General features: G+C 32.0%; 1 protein-coding gene across 5 annotated transcripts in view; it reads right to left on the bottom strand.

The window, feature by feature from the left end:
* The window catches only part of LOC144968521 (rab GTPase-binding effector protein 1-like), a 38,784-nt gene that overhangs the window by 9,562 nt on the left and 6,608 nt on the right, over window positions 1-22,614 (bottom strand). For 2 of the 5 annotated variants that reach the window (XM_078906977.1, XM_078906973.1), the window contains exons 3-16: window positions 21,505-21,729; window positions 20,489-20,615; window positions 17,850-17,961; window positions 17,284-17,418; window positions 15,317-15,406; window positions 11,850-11,985; window positions 9,055-9,213; window positions 7,084-7,188; window positions 3,947-4,069; window positions 3,218-3,237; window positions 2,266-2,452; window positions 1,093-1,188; window positions 742-869; window positions 259-480 (exon numbers count right to left, since the gene is read on the bottom strand). In XM_078906977.1, coding sequence (XP_078763103.1) covers window positions 259-480; window positions 742-869; window positions 1,093-1,188; window positions 2,266-2,452; window positions 3,218-3,237; window positions 3,947-4,069; window positions 7,084-7,188; window positions 9,055-9,213; window positions 11,850-11,985; window positions 15,317-15,406; window positions 17,284-17,418; window positions 17,850-17,961; window positions 20,489-20,615; window positions 21,505-21,673 — 1,809 coding nt within the window. In that variant the 5' untranslated portion in view covers window positions 21,674-21,729. The remainder of the gene's footprint in view (window positions 1-258; window positions 481-741; window positions 870-1,092; window positions 1,189-2,265; window positions 2,453-3,217; window positions 3,238-3,946; window positions 4,070-7,083; window positions 7,189-9,054; window positions 9,214-11,849; window positions 11,986-15,316; window positions 15,407-17,283; window positions 17,419-17,849; window positions 17,962-20,488; window positions 20,616-21,504; window positions 21,730-22,614) is intronic. The other 3 variants (XM_078906978.1, XM_078906975.1, XM_078906974.1) reach the window with 2 other exon arrangements.

Below are 22,614 nucleotides of genomic sequence, written 5' to 3'. Positions count from 1 at the left end.
GGTAGTTCAGTCTGTAAGATTTGGTGGAAAGTGCTTTGCGATTGTGTCCTTTGTAAGAGTAGCAAGCAATTGGTATCATCTGTTAATTCTATAGAAACCGAGATAAACTCTGGAATCATGGGCATTAAACATAGAGATCTGAGGGACGACTATTATTTTAAACTATGAAAACTAGAATGGATTCTATAAATGATGGACCTTGTATTTTTTACGGGCTGCTTTACTTAACTAAACAGGATGAGTACAATATTTCATTACCTGCGATTGTGCATCCTCAGCAGCATTCTTCAGAGCTTCTTCCAGCTCTGATTGGTACTTGAGTAAATTTTTGTTGGTCTGCTCCTCTCCTGTCAAGGATTTCTCCAATCTTTTATTCTCTGTCTTAGACACCTTGAGCTCTTCCTGCACTGATTGTAGCTGAGTTTCATAATTTGAGCACATGCTGCATGGCCGACCCAATTTTTCTCGTGATGCCTTCATCTAGTAAAATTATATAAGTATGAATTTTTTGTTTTATTTCTAATGAAATGCAGGATTAAGTATACTGTTGTTTTGTTTTTTTTCACCTGTAGACGTTTTATGACTAATCATCAGTTTCAAATTACATTATCCAAAAGAAAAAAGAAAAAAAGGAGCAAAAGTCAACAGGGACTGGATAAATCTTTTTTTTAAATCGATTTCATGAGATGATTTAATATAAATTATGCACATAAAAGAGTTTATATTTCAATGGTGTTTTACCTCTTCTTGTAGCAGGACCCATTCCCTCTCACTGACCATCCTTTTGCCCTCAAGATTGACCCCAGATCCAGCTTTTGACCTTACACTAGCTACCATTGACTTATGGGCCTCAGACTCTGGGGTGGGATCTGAATGGAAAAGGTTGATATCATGAAATTAATAACAAAAATGCGAATCAATACTTATAAAATCAAATGCACAATTGAATACTTTTCAAGACTAAATCATACTAAATGCGATAGTGTGCGAGCAGAACAAATAATTTTTAAAAAGGAACAAAACAAAGCAATAAATATGTGTCATTTATTGTCATGTTTAAAGTGAGGTTGAACAGAAAGATGCAAATCATACCTGTTATTGCTTTCACCTGAGCAGCTGTCAAGTTAGAAACACCCAGCATTCTCTCTGGGCTGACTTTAATTGTTGTGGAACTGTCAGAGTCTCTTCCTGTAGAGGAACAAAACAAAATATGAGTCAGAGAAGAATTGTTATAAATAAATTCCCAGTTTTCAGAAGTACATGTCTTATTCTCCTATATCTTAATCCTCGTTAATTCATTTAAACTGGGAAGCACTGCCATTGTGATTTGCTTTTTAATGATCCTCTTGGTGCTTGATTAGCACATAAGCAGACTTCGGAGATCTGTCTTGGGCAGTCCGATTCCATCATTGTCTTCTGTACAGATATCCACCCCATCCTTTCTTCGTGTCTCCTATTGTATTCTACTCTTTCCTCCATCACCCCCTCCCCACCCCCAACCCCTGAGTGGATCCGAGGGCTGTCCAAGCAATGGCATTAGTATTCATTTTAAAAGAGATCAATCCACCAGTATCTTCTTCTTTTGATTGTGCTAAGATTTGGTTCCAATGATGTTATGTTCTTTCCAGCAAATTATCTTGGATGCAGTGTTTGGCCCAGATATATTGAAAACAACTTCTTCTGTTACTTAGTTTGAAGGTCCTTTGATAGGTTTTTCTGCAAATGTTTTTGGTGATTAACCAAGATTTAACCAAGAACATTTAATTTTTAAATCTCAAATTTGTTCTTGAGTTCCAAGTATTTTTCTGACTTTTGAAAACTCTTTTGTTGTTGATGATCTTAAAGTGGCTGCCCAATAAAAAAAAACCCATACAGCCTGATTTTGTTTTCTGAAGACCAAACCCCAGATCTTTTGTTAGTCATACCAATGTTACTCATGACACAAATAAAGCTACATGACCAAAGAAATCATTAAATGTTTATATCTTATGCAATAAACTCTTATATCAGAGATAATAAGGATTATTTAATCAAGATCAAGTCGTATACTCCCAAAAGTATGCAAACTTTTAAGACAATTTTCATAAAAATATGAAAGAGAACAATTTCTCTTTGCTATATCTAGCTCTATGACCATTCCCCTTTTCAAATCTCCTACAAGACCCGATTTCTAGTACACATATCTACCTACACCCCCCTCGTTATATTTTAGGAAATAAATCTATCATCAAGGTTAATAACATGTTAAACAATCCATTCTCAAACCTTCACTATCTCCACTCAAGGACCGCCTATCGTGGACTCCATTGTCAAAAAAAATGCCATCATCTTCCCCTCCCTTCTTGTCCTCCACACTGTCTGTTGCATTTGGTGCCCCCTGAACTCTTGATCCATCTAAACCATCGCTTTGGGAATGTGCTGGTGAAGAAGTGGAGCTAGGTTCCGTTTGACTCTGTGATGAGAATTATGAACAAAGAAAGCGGGGAAAAACGTATTATGATTATTGAAGAGAAAAAAATTATAAATAAATCAAAACTCAAAATTCCAAATATGCTTTATTAGTGTGATTATTCTTTATAACCTTCAAAAAAATATATTTATGAAAATCATTTTACTGCAATTTGTAAGACCCAAAATTTATCAGAATTAATTCTTTTAAAAATTCAAATGTAATAACAAAAAAAAATTGATAATGATACGAAAAATAATAACAACAACATAGCAAAACAATAACAATAACAACAATAACAATAACGACAAGACAATCAACAACAACAATAATAATAATAATAATAATAATAATAATAATAATAATAATAATAATAATAATAAATAATAATAATAATAATAAATAATAATTAATAATAATAATTTAAAAATAATAATAATAATAATAATAATAAATAATAATAATAATAATAATAATAATAATAATAATAATAATAATAATAATAATAATAATAATAATAATAATAATAATAATAATAATAATAATAAAATAATAATAATAATAATAATAATAATAATAAATATAATAATAATAATAATAATAATAATAATATAATAATAATAATAATAAAATAATAATAATAATAATAATAATAACAATAGTAATAATGATAATAATCACAATAAATACAAAATATCTTGAAGCATTAATAAATCATTATCAAGCCAATAATTTAATAGTAAAAAAAAAAATTAATTAATAACTTACTGAATTCCTACTCCTCTGTTCTGAAAAATGAAAAGGAAATTTATTAAAAGCTAATGAAAGCAAAGTGTTGGGAAAGCAATTGGTCTGAAAAATGAAAAAGGAATGAATAAAAACTGATTATTGCAGAGAAAAGCATTCTCAATATAACTCTTGGTCAGCACTCATTCTCTTTGAAAATTTACCATATGTCTACTTTCTCTCAACTTATCAATAAAATGATTATCTTGACCTTCTCCAAAATATAAAATAATCTTAACCAGCTACAAGATTTTAAAAACAGAAATGGTTTCAATAGCAAAGGTAGTGTACGACAGTAGAGAACACAGAAATAAATGTGGCAGAAAGTAATTCATATGACTCGACCTATTAAGCAGAAAATGATTCTCAAACAAGACTTTCTGTTTCTTCTTCCTTAGGGCAGCCAATGCCGTCATGCTGGTGACCAGCGCTGTGCCATGTTGTATGTGCTCAGAATGGCCAGGAATTGTTCATGACATGGTGCTATCACTATTGGCGAAAAAAAAAGCTGCTCAAACAAGGATCAAGTCCTAATTTAAGGACTGTAAAAAATATCCTCTTCATTTAATTCTTCGGCCTTTGTCCCACAATGTCTCTTCATCACATTGCAATAGTTTATCCTTAAAACAAAAAAACAAAAAAAAACCAGAGTGAAAAGAGTCATATCGATGTAGCAATATTGATAAGGATAAGCTCATTAACTGTACAAACCTGATCTTGATTGACTGAGTTTTCTCCTCTCCTCATGCTCTCGTTCTTGTTTCTCTCGCTTTTCTTCAAGCTCTGCTACTTTCTTCTTTTGTGCCTCTCTCTGCTCATCTTTTTGTTGCAACTCTGAATTTCACAGAAAAATAAATAAGACATTAGTTCTCCCTGGGAAAAGAGGATTCTAAAAATTAAGAAATAAAAAGTCCGACCATAAAATGTTTCATCTCTATATTTGGTGTTTCAACATCTCATCCAAAAAGACTATTGCAACAAAATAGAAGAAATTGAATTGAACAAAATTACAGAAAAATAAAGATTACAAATATGTCAAAACTCATGATAGAATGAGAAACGTGAAAGGAAAATCTTCATTATCTAAAAATGCCATGCAATAGAAAAGGAAGAAATGATGAAGAAAGTGAGGGATGTAAAAAATATATGGGATGACAAGGATTAGAAACTTGTTAAATATAAAAATTTATTTCAGCGGTTACTTAAAAAGCGGATCTGTCATTTTAAAATCTGTCTATCATAAGATAATGGAAGATACAAGTCAGTATTTGCTGAGTTGAGAGTTGTCAGATTCTTTCATTAATTCTGTGTAATTATGTTATACAAGCCCTACCATGGTCGTTGATAAGTTTTATCTCTGAATATAAGAATAGTGATAATTTGATTTTTTTTTTACAATGATGCCATAGCAACGCAAAGAACATTATTGCCTATAATTTGATAGACTAAAGCAACCATTGTATTGACACTTCAATTACAATGATCAATAAAAAAACATATTTGGCATATTGTGGACCAAATTACATCCAGTACGTTTACTCCATATGGGACAGAGCCATTTACAGTACCACTATGCCAAAAACTGTATTTGCATTCAAAATCTCTCCTGTCCTGTTAGATTTATCAACAGTGAATTTATTTTTTTCCCAGCATAATTTTATAATGTGAATTGCAATTGTATTTTAAAATGCTTTAATATTTTTGCCCAAATAGATCTTGATTTCTCGTTTGCATGCATCAAGGATTTGAATCCATTATATTCAATATGAGCATGTGATAAGATGAGCCATTATTTTTTAAACAAACCACTATTATGAACTTGAATCCATAAATCAAATGCTACCAATGCATATTCTCTGGCACCATTTCAACAGATGTAGTCCAATAAAAACGCCTGTTTTTAAAACGATTTCAAATATCATATCGTCTTCTCTCCCTCCTTTCTTCCTAAAATTGACAAATCCAGTTAACTGAAAGTTATTGTCAATGCACATATCCAAAACAAAACAAAAACAATCTTATCATACTTTTTGACAGTGAATGCTTGCAATGCATTTTTAAAGGCCTCAATATTTCTTTATAATTTGATACAATCTGGTAGGTTGTCTCGTACATACATAATTTATTTGGCAAAAATAAGTAAAGATGAGCTAGATAATATTCAATGGTCGAATATTAAATTTGCCTAATTAATATTTCAATTGGTTTCATTAAGCATTGCTATAAAATTATCAATGAGGACATCTAATCCTTCTAATACATTTTTAGATAATTCAGTTTTCTAAATTATCAATATAAATAAATATACCAATCGTAAAAATACCAATAATAAATAGAAGCACTTTAAACTGTTTTTAAAAAAATTAAGAGCAATTGTAGGCTGCCTAAATCATGGGCGGGTAAAAGGCAAATAAGGAAGTCTTCAATATTATTTTTTTTAGAAACAAATAACAAGCTTTGCGCTCAAACTCAAAACTATACATTCGATAGAATTAAAACTAGGTAAATAATTCTATGCTTTAAAAAAAAAGATGGCAATCCTGAAATATCTGTAAGTAGTAATTTGTTTGTGTTTTTGTTTTTTGAAAACCTTTCTTTTCACATCTCACGTTTATTCGTGTCAAATGTCACACAATTTTAAGTCTGATTATTTAAGCCTTTAACATATCCCATACATGCAAGATGATGTATCTTTTACCTCAATTGAGGACTACTCATAACGAGGCAAACAGTTTAATAAACTAGTGCTGAAATGAAACATAAAAATGAAAAATAAATTTTTAAGCCAACCATTTTTTAAGTTTCTTAACGTGTTTTAGAATATTTAATTATATGATAATTATCATGAAATCGATGTGTCCTAAATCTGCTATTTAGTCTTGCTTTGTTGATCAACTTAACTCCTCCATGTTGAGAAAGGAACTGCACAATAAGAGTGAAATCAGATCTATAAATTCGGACATAAGTTTTCTTATTTAGACTTAAATTTCAACCAGGTCTGAAACATGTCACTGATTTCCATCATTAATCATTTCGTATAACTTTCAAGTCAAATTTTTTTTTTTAATTCTTTGTGTATTTCTTTTCTAAGACAAAATAAGGGGATTTCAAATGCTTGCTTTATTACCCTGCCTTGTCTTGAAAAAAATAAATAAATAAATAAAGCAACACTCAACATGGTCAGTGACTTGCTGTGTGGTGCCAAATCTTCCATAGTCAAGACAAACAAATTTGTAATTCATTCCAAAAATCAAAGTTAAAAAAAATAATAATAAACAAATGACAAAATAAAAATCCTTTCTATTTATCCCTCAGGGACATTTGTCTTTAGGGTCTTTCTTGAAAAACAACAAAAAAACAAACAATAGATAACCTAAGTGTAAACTGCAATTCAGTGCTGCAAAATGAGCAATAGGGGCTTTATTTCTAGCTGAAGCAAAAAACGAGATTCCAAACATAGGCCTCAAGCCTAGGATTTCTGGGTAAAAGTATAACGCCTTACCATCTTACCAATCTCGCCCCCATAATTTCAAACAAACCTAAGCCTGTTGTAGGAGTAAAGGAAGCATTATGAGGTGCACTGAGCTAAGTGAAACTTTGAAAATGTGCTGTGTGAATGACTATTTCAACAGGATTTTTTAAAATAAGAAAATTACATGCTTAAAAACAAGAGGGAATTAATGCAAGCCATATGATGACGTGTTCAAATCTTGCTCATTTCACGTCAAGTGATATGAAGGAGATGAAGGTGAAAGTGCAAGGATAAAAACAACTGTTTTAGCTCAAGGATTATTTGGTGCTCTTGGGATATAAGAGAAACGGCCGGGTAACTTATATAAAAAAATTACTCTTTCTGTGTTTTTTATTTAAACATGAAGGAGGCTCCAAAATATGACTGAGAAATCCATTTTCTTGTGTATACCCAAGTGTATTGGAACTTTTTTTTCTTAAAGCTGAAAAATCAGACGTCAAAAATTTCATTATAAAACCATTGGAGTTGAGAAATTTAATCACAAATGTTTATCTCTTTTTAAAAATTCATAAGTTTTGGAAAAAAATTCAATTTGCTGACATCTTATTTTAAAACAGATCATCTCAAATCTATCATAGGTTGCTATAAATTTCGAATTTTTCTAGGAAAAAAAAACAACTGTTATCATGTTTGACATATTACTTTTCTTTGAATTGTCTGCCTGCTATAATTAACGAAAGACAGGTGTAATAATAATAAAAAAAACCTTTTTAATTTCGAAAATCTGGTGAAGGCACATTAAAACTTTCCCCTTCAGAAATATCCTGTATTAAAGAATTCATATCAATCTTGAAGAAAAATTGTATGGGTGCAGCCATCTTGATAGGAAATGCAAGTAGAAACCAGCCATTTGCTTCACTTCAAAATAATACTTTGCCTGATTTAGTCATTAAAATCAACTTATCGTTTAAGGGAGCCCATATAGCTCAGTTGGTAGAGCACTAGCTTAAAAAAGCAAAGGGACTGAGATGAGTGCTGAGTGAAGTCGAGAATTTTTCTATCCAAAGGGTAGCAAACAACTGCTATTGTCCATTTCACACTACAGAAAATGGGATAAACTCCCAGCTCCATGAGACTATAATTAACTACTTAGGGCAACTTTTTGTCAAGTTTTGTTTCGCTAACACAATTGAAACTGATCTTATAAACTTATTTCATAATAAAGTGCTTTTACCGAAAAAATAAAAATACTAATAATAATAATAATAAATAAAAAGATAAAAATAAAAACACTTCTTTAGACATATGGCATGAAGAATTTTAAGGGACTGTATTATTCAATCCTGATACATAGCAGAAAAAAAATGGTTAATATTTAATTCCAAATGCAAAGTGTGCAACAAGAAAAGAGTGAATGAAGATATAAAAACAAAAGAAACAAGAAATATTTGTGAATTAAGATATCAAATAGCATCATATCATATTACCAAAAAAAAAAATATCTGAGACCATTTCTGCCAAAGTGATTCACTCACATTGAACAATTATTAGGCCTTGAGTCAATGTCAATAAAAAAAAGTTAGTTGAGAGAGGCATCTAATAATTAACTCAAAAAAAAAAAAAAAATTATCAAGAACAAACTTCACATTTGAATTGACACACATGCAAAAAAAATTTTTTTGAATCCACCTACAGCACATCAATTCCCTCATCAACAAAAAAAAATAATCAAGAAATGATGAAGATAAAAAAGATGAGGTATCATGACGGAAAATCGTAACTTAAAATATCAAGTTTTGAAAAAATTATTTGGTCTTGCACCCTTTTCAATCTAATCAAGGACACTAAGATATCTTGTCAATGCAACGTTTGCATCTTAACTGACATCGGGTTGTGTAGTGCGACTCTTCTTTGATAAAGAAATGTTCACGAATATCAACAGATTACAAATGACTGAATAATTGTTTTGTCCCTCCTATTTACATTTCTGTAGCTGGTTTATATGGTGAGGAGAAAGGCCTTGTCATAGGGTGTCTCGGATTTGGCACCCTGGTCTTTTGTTGCTGTCCAAGTCGTCTTCCAATCACCTAAAGGACAAGCTCTTAAATCTTAATATTAAAAGTCTTTCAAATAATCCTTGTTTTTATTGAGATGTATATAAAAAAAGTAGCATTGCAACTTATTGGACATGCCCTAAACTATTTGATCCTTTTTACAAAATTAAAAGTTTAAGATAATCCAAATCAGCCCACCAATCCAGGGACATCACTATTTATGTTCATAAAATCTTTTGTCAAACTTGCATATATTTAAACAGTGTTAGAATGATGTTCTCATCATCAAATACCTGCAATTTGTCTTTGCTGTTCTGTGGAAAGGACTCCCTCCATCCTTCTGAGGTCCATCATCAAAAGACGTTGGGATTCCAAGAACTGGTCATTGGCCATCTGCCATGTTTGTTTCAGAGAGTCATGATTTTGTTTCTCCTCATTTAGTAAGCGACACACTGAAAATATCAATTGTTGAAGCACACTGTACTGTCAAGAACTGCAAAATATATATCATATTAGCAAATACAAATAAGTCGATGAACCGCAATGAATGTGACACCTTCCGCAAATGTTTAAAAAACAACAAATTTGGTAAATATAATTTTTTTTTACAGGACGTAAATATGTAGTATTGATCAAACTAAACATATATAATGATTTGTGTGCAACAATGTCTAATTAAGTAGCAATGACTATCCTGCACAAATCTTTGGGCCTCTTTTTCGCTCATGAAGTGCCCAAATTCGCTACAAAATATGGGACAAAGCCGTTCCATACATGCTATTTTAAAAAATTAATTACAGCGCTATTTATCGATGAATATGACTGAAAGTTGGCACACAGTTAGAAAAGAGGTCATTTTAGATTATGTCAAGCGACAAAACTTGTGCGATTACCAGAAGATGTTTAAAAATAGATTTTTACTCGTTGGAGTACAATATTTCTAAAACTACAAAAAGGAGAGATTTTGTCGCTCATAAGGTTATATATGCACATTTCTTCTATTTATATTTCAAATTTCATTGAATTATGATAAGTACTTTTCCCGTATTCTCACAAAACATTAACCCAATTTGCATTTCAATGAGTGAAAATATGGAGATGGCCATTTTGCTCCCCCATCGCGTGACACGAAAATGACGTGAGCGAGACAAGGCTGCCAGATGGCCAGACTTTAACAGGACCAAATTCAACTTCAAAAGTGGCTAAATATGACTTTCACTATTAAGACTGGCCCACTTAAAATTAACTAAATTTTAACAAACAGAAAATTGAATAGACTAGGATAAATGTCACTGAGACAAAAATAGATGAATAAAATTTAATAAAAGAAACAAAATTATATATTTGGCCACACGTGGCCATCTGGCAACCTTGTTCGCGATGACTGATGACACAAATCCTCACGCGCTTTTTAAAAATTAAGGTCTTGTTTCATTGTTATGTTATAGGGATAGTAGATTAACACTCTCTCTCTCTCTCTCTCTCTCTCTCTCTCTCTCTCTCTCTCTCTCTCTCTCTCTCTCTCTCTCTCTCTCTCTCTCTCTCTCAAATAAATACTAGAAATAACATAAGCCATGGTCTCATGGGACTGATTGATAATAATTTATCAGGCATTTTTCGTGTCATTTGTATGGGTTGCAGACACAAAATTACACTTCGGAAAAGTTCCAAATGATCAATATTATGTATATTTTAAAACAAAATTATAGTTGAACCTAGCCATACAGCTCTAAAACTATACAAGTAAGAACTCTTCTGATGTCTTCATCATATTTTCTGATAATTTTGCCATAAAATTGCCAAGTTTTGATATCTAATTCCACGTATTAAACGAGATACAGCCACAAACCAGAATAAAATGCAGAAAAGCGTCCCATATTTTCCGTATTTTTTTCTCTTTGTGAGTCATCCAAATAAATGACACCTTTGAAACTGCATAACTTTGTTCATTGTTATATATTAATGGATTTTCAAAATTCAAAAAGATTTTTACTCATTGGAGATAGGGCTTTGATTTAAGAGTAGTATTTCCTACAAAGATAGAAAACAAACATTTTCATAGTCATTGCTAAATTAAGGTGCAGAAAGATACTTTTATGGTGGTGTTTTAATGCACCTCCATTGGAGGTGTACAAAAACGCACAGTTTTCATGCACCTCCGTTGGCGGTGATGGTAAATTAATGAGAATGTTGCTGCATACGTCCATGAGGTTTAAATAGTTTTAGATTGTAGTTTAGCACGCTGCTTAGTGATTACCTATGTACGTTTATACAATGATAATAAATTAAAGAATAATAACAATAGTTTAAAAAATTAAAAGTAAAAAGATACATGGCACACAAATACTGATCTCAAATTAATAAATAATTTTAGAAAATTAAAATCGAAGTTTTTTTAAAAACATGATAAAAAGTTTTTGAAAAATAACAAAAACAAACAAACAAACAAAAAAAACAAAAAAGAAAGAAAAAAAAACAAACAAAAATGATGTCTTTCTCAATAAAGTAAACTTAAAAAAAAAAAATATGTCTACAATGGGAATCGAACCCAGTACTTTCAAGGTTAGAGTCTGACAGCTTGTCCACTGGGCTACAGAGCCACCTGACTGTTCATCAGATTCAATAAGGTCTTTCTAAAACATTATTTTTCCTTCAATGCAACTTCTATTTTCTGGTTTTATATTTCAATTTTTAAAATTATTATTATTTTTATATAAATTTATTAACAAAAACATCCTACAGATGTCACAATATAACTTTCGCGGTGTCCAAATACAGAAACACAATATCGCTGATGAAATTGGGTGGGATGCGCATGCGTGACGGAGGTGTATAAAAACGGTCGGTTAATATACACCGTCAACAGAGGTGCATAAAAACACTACGTACTTTTATACATGTCTATCCTTGAGACCTTGAAATAAATAGTAGATGTCTATTTCATTCCTCAGTTTATTGAGGAATGGTTCTCTATATATGCATAGTTGCACAATGTGAATGAAGGATCACAAAATAATACTCTCACTGAAAATCAAATAAATTTGTCTGATAGCCAATTCCTGTAAAAACGAGAGAGCCAAGCTATTACCTTCTTCCATCTCATCTGAGATTTTATCTGCATTGTCTTGTAATACACTCTTCTGCGTTCTCAATACAGCCACATACATTTCCAAATCTGTGCGAGCAGCTTTCTCTGCCTTTAAGTACTGATACAACTTGTCAACCTGTGATTGAAACAATTATCACAGTATAAATCGCATATCTGGGTATATCATAAAAGAAAAAGGTACATCTGGTCATCCTCCAGAGCCAAAAGGTCCAAGGAGCTGGAGTTTCACTAGGTTTCTAATGCAATAAACGAATGATAGAAATTGCTTGCTACCCTTTGGAGAAGACACCAGTTTATCGCAGAGTGTTTTCCATAAGTTCTAACCATGGACTTAAAGAAAAAGACCCTAAACAAAGTGGGCGTGGTCCTCTTTTTGTTTGTTAAAATACGATGACTTCCGCCATGCGCAGAGCCATTTCCATTTTAATGGAGTACTGTGTCTAAATCTCGTGTTTACCTTAGATACCTCTTAAATCTCTATAAAATACCCTGGGAATTCTTTGCGATTTTTGTAATCATAAGAGTTGCCATGATATAAATCTTTATCTCAATGACAATGGTTAACTTTAGGCTTATTAAATTAACACTACTTTTCCCTTTTAAACGCTAATTTAGTTTAAAACTAGATTCAAAAATTCCAAATAAGGTAAGCGTTCCCTGTCCTATTACTGTAGACTTTTAAGAAAGTCAATTTTTAAAGTTTAATTTCAAACTTATATGTATGATATGTATGATTTTTCCAAATAATAATAGTCACGAAAAAATATTTTTTTGTTTCAAAACAACAAAGTATTTATTTTATGGCAAATAAAAAAAAAGCTGTTACAGTCAACAGTTGTGAAGTTACTTTCGCCATTTGTAAAAAATCAGAGATACCAATATTTTAATCAGGAATACTGATTATCAATTCCCTCACTTTGATCTTATCAATAGAAACTACGACTGCTACCATTCATAACTCGATTGTTGCATTTATAAATGCAACAAGTATGAACCATTGCGGTTTTGTAGACATACAAAGTCAATAACTCAGTAAGAAATATTTGTTGAAAAAGTCAAATAACTTTGAATTGAGGAGAGGGAAAATAGGGAAAGATAGAGCCTCGCTTAACTAATCATCAGTCAAGAAGAGTGTATTGATAGCACCGATCTTCCTATTCATCAAACGAAAAGAGACACTTCCGTATGACACTGTAATACAGCTGAGGATATAATGCTGATCATATGTATGATCCACAGGCATGGTATTTTCAAATTAAATACAACCTGTTTATTTTTGGGGATTTTGATAATGTTTATTACAATTTCAGGACATTTCAGTTCCAGGCAAAAAAAAAAAACAACAACAAAAAAAACAAAAAACAACAAAACAGATAACTGCACTCACAAGTAGCCACGAAAAAGTAAGACATGGGGCTATCTTTTTTTTTGTTTTTTGTGCTTCTTCTGTATTTCATGGCATTTACAACTACTTTTAGCTCATACTGGAGTCTGTAAAAAGTTACCTCAAGCTATGTATATGTTTACAAGCAGCCCGTAAGGTAAGGGGGAGATCCCAGGAGCAATCTACTGACAGAACTTGTCACTGGGCACTTAAGAAATTCGAACCGTGTCACAATAACAGGATTTCCTTCTACACACTTGATGAAACCCCAGTCATGAAGGGATCTCCACTCCACCCAGAGCACAGGAGGGTTGGTTCAGAGAACAGAAGTAAATCCAGAGAGCAATCTATTTTGAGCCTAGTGTGTGACAGTTAGTAATTGTATGACTCAAATAAACGGATCAAATAAAATGGTGTTTAATCTGAAGTTGAAAGATATTATCTTTCTCATGACATATCACTGATCTACCGAGTCAGTAATTTACTAAATCATTTAGTGTTCAAAGTTATAAGCAATTCAGCAAGTTTTCATTATGGTAACTGTACAACGCAGGTGATAATTTGCATCCTGAGAGAGAGAGAAAAAAAAACAAATTCCAAAATGGTGGGGTGCCGAAAATCAAGGTTGCATTTTAATTTTAGATTGAAACACTATAACCATGCCTTTACGTAGTTTAATAGAGTGAATGACTGTGATAATATTTTCAATGTTTTCCTTTGAGGTTGACATTTTCAAGAGATCACTCCATTGTAACATCTTACAATTCACATGACAATTACTTCTTTTGAGAGCAAAAAAATGTATGTTCTGCTCCCCCTTTCCCTTTGACCATCCAGAATTATAAGGGTGATTGGGGTGTGATTTTGCGATTTTAATATATCTGAGGCCATCCAATAAGCAACCATAATACCTGTATTGTAATACCAAGTGTGTAAATAATTATCTAAAAAAAAGACTCATTGTCAGTCCATTTTAATTTTCAAATCTTCCCACAATATTCATAAATATTCCCCTCTCTATAGACGCTCTTGTAAAGTTGGAAGCTTATGAAATCGTATTGTATAATATATTACAATAACATTTTATAATAGTATGAAATAAAAAGGTGGAATTAAGAATAACTAGGAAGTGCTATTTTCTCCCAGTTTGTAGTGCATAAAATTAATATAAAACAACAAAAGGCAACTAAACAAGACTGGCAAAATCATTTCAAAATGTGTGATCTATTACTTATGAACCAGGCATTGGTGTAAAATGAAAAATCTGAAAAATTGTGTCTATGAAACAGTGTTCGACAAAGAAAAAAAAAAAAAAAAAGACTTAATAGAAAATTATCCACACAAAAAAAATCAGCCTGCCCAGGGTTTGTTTGCAGTCGAGGCATATTTTTTAAGAGTATTTTTTCTTGAATTTTTATTTTTGCTTTGTCTGGCACTTTTAATAAAAATCTTTATTGTTTCAAAAAAATGTTCTAGTCAATGGTTAAAGAGTGTTTTTTTCAACCTTACACACTTAAAAAAAAAAAATGAAGTCACTAAATAATATTATCAATATCATAGCACTTTTATAATAACTGAAGAAAAAAGCGGTCCTGACATTTGATCACCATGAAATAATAAATATATATCTAAAAACTAATTTACTCTCAATTTTTTTTATAATTTCGTCATACGCTCCATGGATGTCTTGCGTTATAATTTAGACAACCATGTATAGAAAAACAGTATTAACTATAGATTTAATGCCTTGTTATCGGACCTTTATTTATTACCTATCTAAACTTCATTATCAGTGAATCAAATTAAAGAAAGAAAATTATAAGTCTTAAGGAAACTCAAATCAAATACAGTTTTGAAAAAGAAAACAAGACTTAGATTTTAAAAATTAAAATAATTACTGCAAATATAGTCAAGAATCAATGTCAGTATTGTCTTGCAAAAATATGAATAAAATTTACAGACAACAACTTAGTGCTAACACTAAATCACATTTTTATTTTTTTAAATGGTTACAGCTAAAAAAAAATGTCACTCCATGCTGCCGCAAATCACATTATCTCACCTTTTCCATGGGATCAGTTACATCATCAAGATCGGGTAGAGAAGGGGATGATGATCGAGATCCTGGTTTATTGACAATGGAGGGACTTCCCTACAAAGACAATATCAAAATAACAATACTAACTAGTCTCCTACAGAGACAAAACTAAAATTTGAAAAAAATAAAAATAAAAAATAATAATAATAATTTCTGTATTACAAAGAGGATTCTCCTCATAACAACAAGATCGATCAAGGTGACAAGTGTGCCAACTCACAAATACAGACAATAAAGAGCATTTATATTGTCTTGTGCCAGTTAGCCTCTTTACCAGATGTAAAGTTTGTAAACATTATTGCTATTATTTTTTTAAAAACAGGGTTGGGGATCAATATTGTTACGAACAGCCAATGTAAAATTTTTATCATCGAGAAATACTGGCAAATCTAAAAATTATAAAACTTATTTTTACAGACCGATATACGAGTAACTTGCAAACCTTCAATTTCAGGCTAATTCTATCATCCGTTGACTCAAATTAATATGAAGAAAATCTGCTAGGTCGTAATGCTCAGTCCTTGTTGATGTCTGACTTTCATTGTGAGTATAATTTATTCTATGCAATTCTATATGTACAAAAAAAATTGATGAGGTAATTTAAAATCTCTCTTAATACTATCAGTTATCAAGTAATAATAATCTCATCCGCAACAAAAATTGATGACGTAATTTTAAATTTCTCTTGACACTATCAAGTAATGATAATCTTTCTAATCTATTCTGTTAAAAAATAGGGTTGGGGATCAACCTAAAGCCAATGTTAATTTTTTATCATTGAGCACAGAATTACTGGCAAATCGAAAAATATAATACAGTAGTAAAATAAGTATAATAGATGACCACCTGTTCCTAACAGCCTCCACAAATATTGCAGGTTCTCTACAAGTAATAATGATAATAATAATAATAATAATAATAATAATAATAATAATAATAATAATAATAATAATAATAATAATAATAATAATAATAATAATAATAATAATAATAATAATAAACAGGATTTCGAAATTCCATTATAATTATATCATAAATCAAACATTATAAGCATTCATTGTGCATGCAGAATACTTGTGGCAGACAAGGTCACAGAGAGAGGATTGTTGAACGACTTCCAAAATTTCAAAATAATCATTCCATTTAATCAGTTGTAGCTATTCTAATAATATTCAATAAAATGCCCAATTTTTGACAGCCAAATAGTTTTTGATATATTACTCATGATGCACATCTTAAGCTCATTCATATAATCAAGAAAAAGTATTACTATCTTCGGAGTTTGTCTTATATTTTTTTGTTCACAGATATTTTTATCTTTAATATTGGTATATTAAAAAATATTCTTATTAAACATTACCTATTTGTATTTCTAATAAAAATAAAGTCAATGAAACCATCATTATGTTGTTAACTAATATCATATATATGCAATGTAAATCTGTAAAAATAGAAATATCCTCTTATAAAAACCAAAACAACCACACCACCAAAAATAAAGATCATTAATGTAATTCTATGGCTCAAATAAAAAATGAAATAAAAGGGTGTTTAATTAGGAGTTGAAAAGGAAATGTGGATAATAGCAACAAAATAATTCAATAATAAAAAATGAAAATATAGTGCTGCTTAATAATTGAGTTGTATGCATTACCTTTTACTCATACAACTAAACGCAATATTGATCTACAATTGATTAAAGACTTATTCATCGTTATAATATTTCAAGACCGGTATATTCAAGTTCAAGTTGTGGAATCTCAGGGTCTTCACAACAAATAAGTTTACATATGATAATCTTTGTTTAACAAATTTTTAAACACATTGTATTCTCTGAAAACAATCACGAAATCTTAATCTTAATGACAACTATCATTTTGTGATATTTTCACACTGGTGGAAAATGAACAATTAAATTTATAAATAAATACCTCGTGCGATAACTGCAATTTTTCTTCAGCTTCTGCTAATTTGAGCTCTGAATCTTGAAGTTTGGCTTTCAGGGTTTTGATTTCCGACTCCAAAGGAACAACAACAGACTTTAGTATATTAGCATCCTCTTGTGCCTTGAGTAAAATTTAATAAAATCTTGATGTACAAAGTTAGACAGTGAGAAAAAAAATGTTTTAAAACAAATGATATCACAAAAAAGCAAATCAACATGCCTTCAGCTTACACAAATGCTAGTTTCTGGAATTACGACAAAAATGTTTCATAGTTAGAGGCTTAGACACATCATCACCAACTGAATTGACAGATCTGCCACTTAAGCACTCCTAAACTAGGAGTTATTCAGTGTTGTCAAAGATAAAATTCTTTAACACATTACATAGACACACACAGAATAGTATAAATGTATAAAAATAAAGGGGAGATCTGTAGAAAAAATACTTATTAATAATAAATTTTAAAATGCACACTGAGACATTCATAAGCATGAAGATTTAAAAACATTCAAAATTCAAACTCAGAAGGGAAAAAGATTATGAATACACACCTTTTTCATACTTTCTTCCAGGTTCTCATGCTCCATGCTGGCATTCGCCGAACTGCTTCCAACAGTCCCCACCCATTTAATAGATTTTGCCACTGCAGATAAAAAACCTTCCCTGGTTTTGAAGTAAGATGAAATAATAATTTTTTTTATAGTTTAAAATTATAGTTTAGCTTAACACTCTCTAAAAAACAAAAACAAATCAGAACAAATTAGGACATTACTTAATGAAACCATTGTTTTAAAGCATGTCTATGACAAAACTATTTAACCCAGAGTATTTTCTTTTTTATTCTATAGAGTCATGGCTCGAAACAGAGGCTGGGTGTATAAGAAAAGTTGGCACAATATTTAAATGGCAGGCAAAATTCCTAGGTCATGCAATGAGAAGAGAGGAATAGGAAAAACTGAGTGTGGCTGGAGAGTTAACAGGAAAAAGAGCCCCTGGAAGACAGGGAACGAAAATGATGGATTCCCTGACAGGCTGACTGGGACCAGAATGAAACAGCAACACGATCAGAGCAACAGTAAAAAAAAAAGAGGGGATGGGAGAGCCATGACCGCCAACGCTACCAAGCATGGCACAAGATAATGATGATGACAGAGTCAAATTGATGTGTAAGTTATTTTGACCTGTTGGAAGAAGTTATCTTAATCTAATGATACTGATACGATGGAAACCATACATTTGTAAGAGGGATATTCAAAATTCCCAGTTTTCACTTCCACTATAGCTTTAATATTTCTAAATATATCAGCGATAAAAACCAGAGTCCAATCAAGATCCAAGACTAATATGATTATTTTTTTCTTGCAAGTAGCTGAGCCATATTGCTGTTGCTACTACTATCTCTACAACAACAATTATTACTAATATTACAGCTGCATTAGCCCTTACTGCTACCACTATTACTGTTACAACTGCTGCAACTACACCTATCACTACTACCTCTACTACTACTACTACTACTATCACTACTTCTATTAGTATTACTAATACTACTGCTGCTACTACTACTACTACTACTACTACTACTACTACTACTACTACTACTACTACTACTACTACTACTACTACTACTACTACTACTACTACTACTACTACTACTACTACTACTACTACTACTACTACTACTACTACAGTCCACTCCATATAATCGCAACATTTCCCAAGAAGCGGAATTAATTCTATATAAAAGTCACTGGCTAATTACAACAAATATCCTAATTATCAGGTGGTCGGACATAATTACAAATGGAGAACTGCTCCAAAAGCTGAACCAGTCACCTATTGAAACAGAGATAAAGAAAACGAAATGGGGCTGGAATCGCCATACCCTCAGGAAGCCTGCAAGAACATCACCAGACAGGCTTTGGACTGGAACCCGCAAGGAAAGAGGAGGGTTGGTCAACCAAAGTAAACATGACTACAAAGCATCGAGACCATGTTGAAGGCAGTTGGACAAACCTGGGCCCGGATAGAGAAGATCTCTAAAAACCGTGTCAAATGGAAGAGTGCTGTTGCAGCCCTATGTTCCACAAGGAATCAAGAGGCTTAAGTCAAAGTAAGTCAATTGCAACAAGTTTCGGTTAATCACAACAAATTTCCGACCTTATAAAGTGGCAAATTCAAGAAATCAAACAAACAAAATCTCTTCTTTAAATTTTATCATTGGTGAAATCTTGACAGGTTGAAGAATCAAGAGTGGGTGGGGTTTAATGTTATAGTAGTGTGTCACCATCCTATTAGAGACAAAAGGGGGCAGGGCTTTGCAGTATCGGTATGTGAGTGTCATCTGTGACCATTAGATAGGAGGTGAGGGGGCTGGGCATAGTCTTGACAACAGATAGTCAATGACAGTTGTAAAGGGATACTGAGTGATATCCTTTGTTTTGAGAATGACAACTGTGCATTGAAACCAATGGGTTTGGTGAGAGCTCATTGTCTCTCATCACGGCTAATCTTTTTGACTCTTACAAAAATTGAGAATAAAAGAGTGAAAGTTAATCCAACCTGAATAAGATGTCAGCTTGCATCAAAGCTGCTTTTGCTTGCCAAAATCTATAAGGCTTCCATATGGTTTTTGTTTCAATCAAATTGTTAAGTCTGTGGTGGACTAAGAACAATATTTACAACAACTGGTTTAAGTATACCATATTGTGGACAAGAACCTCAACTTCGGTTAATTGCAACTTCAGTTAATCACAACATTTTTGTTGATCCCAAGGTGTTATCCAGAGAGGACTGTACTACATCTACTACTACTGCTGCTGCTACTACTACTACTACTACTACTACTACTACTACCACCACTACTACTGATTTCACTCAACTACGTATCTGTTCTAACAGGACCGACGTGCCGGTTTTATCAGGTTTTGACCATATATGAAGTATGTTATCTAGCCATAATGTTGTTCTGTCATTATACCACAACATTGTTCTTTGAGTAATTGAACTTCTACCCTTCATTCCATATGTGAAAGACTTTCCAACAAACACACAACATGCAAGTGTGCACACAAACACACACACATACACACGCACACACACAAACACCCACAAACATACACACATTAATATAAACACAAAGCTAAAAGTTAATTTTAAAATGAGATTATTTCTCAAGAGGAGTCATTACCTTTCTTGTGTTAATTTATTCCTCAGGTCTTGAATTTCTTCCTCATAATTTTCATTCAAAGTCACCAGTTTATTCCTCTCTGATTCATATTGGGCCGCTGTGTTGTCAGATGCTGTATCTGCTGCTTCTAAATTGGACAAGTTGAAAGAATACTGCTTTTTATATTTGTTTCTTCGTTATTTATTACTTTTCTTTTTCAATTGAATGTGAGTACTATTTTATTAACCATTTGCTATTGCAATGTAAACGCAAAGAAGAAGAAGATTTACTGTTGCAATGAATATACACTTTAGATTGCTTCAAACCTATGTTGGCTATAGTTTTTGTAAAACAATACAAACAATTTGTTAAAAATTTAAATTAAAGTTTCTTGCTGAACTTCTTTATTTGATTTCAATATGAAACAATCAAAACAAGTTTGCCGTGATAACTACATTACGGAAAGGCTCATGCATGAGGGGAGGTTTACATTTCAGACATCCAAAAAAAGGCAGAAAAATATAAAATTGGAGTTATTGGTTTGTTTTTTTGTTGTTTTTTTTTTTTTTTTTTTTTTCTGTTTGTTGGTTTTTGTCTGCCTCCCTATTTAAATCAGCGTTTGTGTAGTGAATCTATTATATCTGATCGAGTAATTTTCTACAGACCAATATCCCATCTAAAGGGTGGAATCCAATTAATTGTTCCTGTCTATTTCAAGTTAAAGAAACTGGGATAAACGCGAGCATAAATTGTCTCAAGTCTCTGAAGAATTTATTTTTTATTAATCAATTTTCACAACAATCAATTATGTCTATTTCATTACAGCTAACAATGCCCATGGTAGCGTTGATACATGTACAATTAAAATGATTCCAATGCATTTTTTGCTTTTCCATTTTTCAAATAACTGCTAAAAATAAATGGTAAACTCTTTATGAAAAAAAATGAGCCGAACCTCAGTAAAGAAACATATACACCATGAAAATTAACTATTTAAAAAATGCCCATACAATATAAACATTAAGTTAATAACTAACCTTTTAACAACTTTTGGAGAGTAGCCACTTCCTGTTGATAGCGATTGATGACTGAGCTGATCTCCTGCTCCTTGTTATTTTCTGAAACAGCAGCGGCTGTTCTCACTCCCTCCAATTCGGTACTAACCTTTGACATTTCTTCTCGCATTTTAGACATTTCCTCTTCCATGTTCTTCACTTTTCTCTCTCCATCTGCTACAAGGGATTTTTCTTGCTTTAGTTCAGCTGTGGACATAAACAGAAAAAAAAATAGTATAAAGCTCTTGCAATCAACAGTATCAATGATAAACGATGTCCAGATACACAATAAGTAGACCACCTATATATGGGAAAATTAATTAAATTCTTCATTTCCATAAGTTCTCCTTTGGAACCATAAGGCCCATGGATCCAGCTTTTCCAGGGTACTGTAGCACTAAAACAGATTATGCCAATTGCTTGATATCCTTTGGGTCCCAACAACTCAGCTGGAAGAGCATTCACTTCACACACAAAGGAATTGAGAATATTTTTATTAACCTCATGTCCACCAAGCAGTGATTGGGTAGCTGGGTCTGTTAGATCTGGCAAAAAGTACTTTGCGATAGACTAGCATCCTATCCAAAGGGTAGCAATCAATTCCCATTGTCCGTTTCTTGCTGTAGAAATTGGGATAAACTCCAGCTCCATGGGCCTTATGGCTCTTGAGGACTACTTTGAATAGGAAAGCTAATTTATCGCAACATATTTTCCACCAGACCCAACAGATGCAGATCAGAATAGGCCTAAAACTATAAGGTGGCAGGATTGCTTCTGTCGAGTCAAAATGAATGGAGCCTTAAGGTAAAGGCTGCTTGTTGAATCCTGCATGATCAGTGTTATTAGCTAAACGCCCATGTAAAGAAGTTTGAGAACACTTAAGTGGATATGGCTCAACATTTTTAAATCCTGCCATATTCAATTTTAATGATGAAATAATATAGGATATTGAGGGTAAATGACCAACAGAGATTAACAACAATCCCATTATTTGGTGGGAAAATTATGTGATCTGAACGAGCAAGTAGTATTGCAGAAGCTGGACTGTTTAGTTTGTTTTGTTCTTTCTCAAAATTCAAAACCCCTATCTCA

The sequence above is a fragment of the Berghia stephanieae genome, chromosome 3, assembly GCF_034508935.2.
Source record: "Berghia stephanieae isolate SIO BIC M18660-M18661 chromosome 3, UCSD_Bste_1.3, whole genome shotgun sequence".
Taxonomy (NCBI): Eukaryota; Metazoa; Mollusca; class Gastropoda; order Nudibranchia; family Aeolidiidae; genus Berghia; species Berghia stephanieae.
This window is presented reverse-complemented; position numbering and strand designations above follow the sequence as displayed.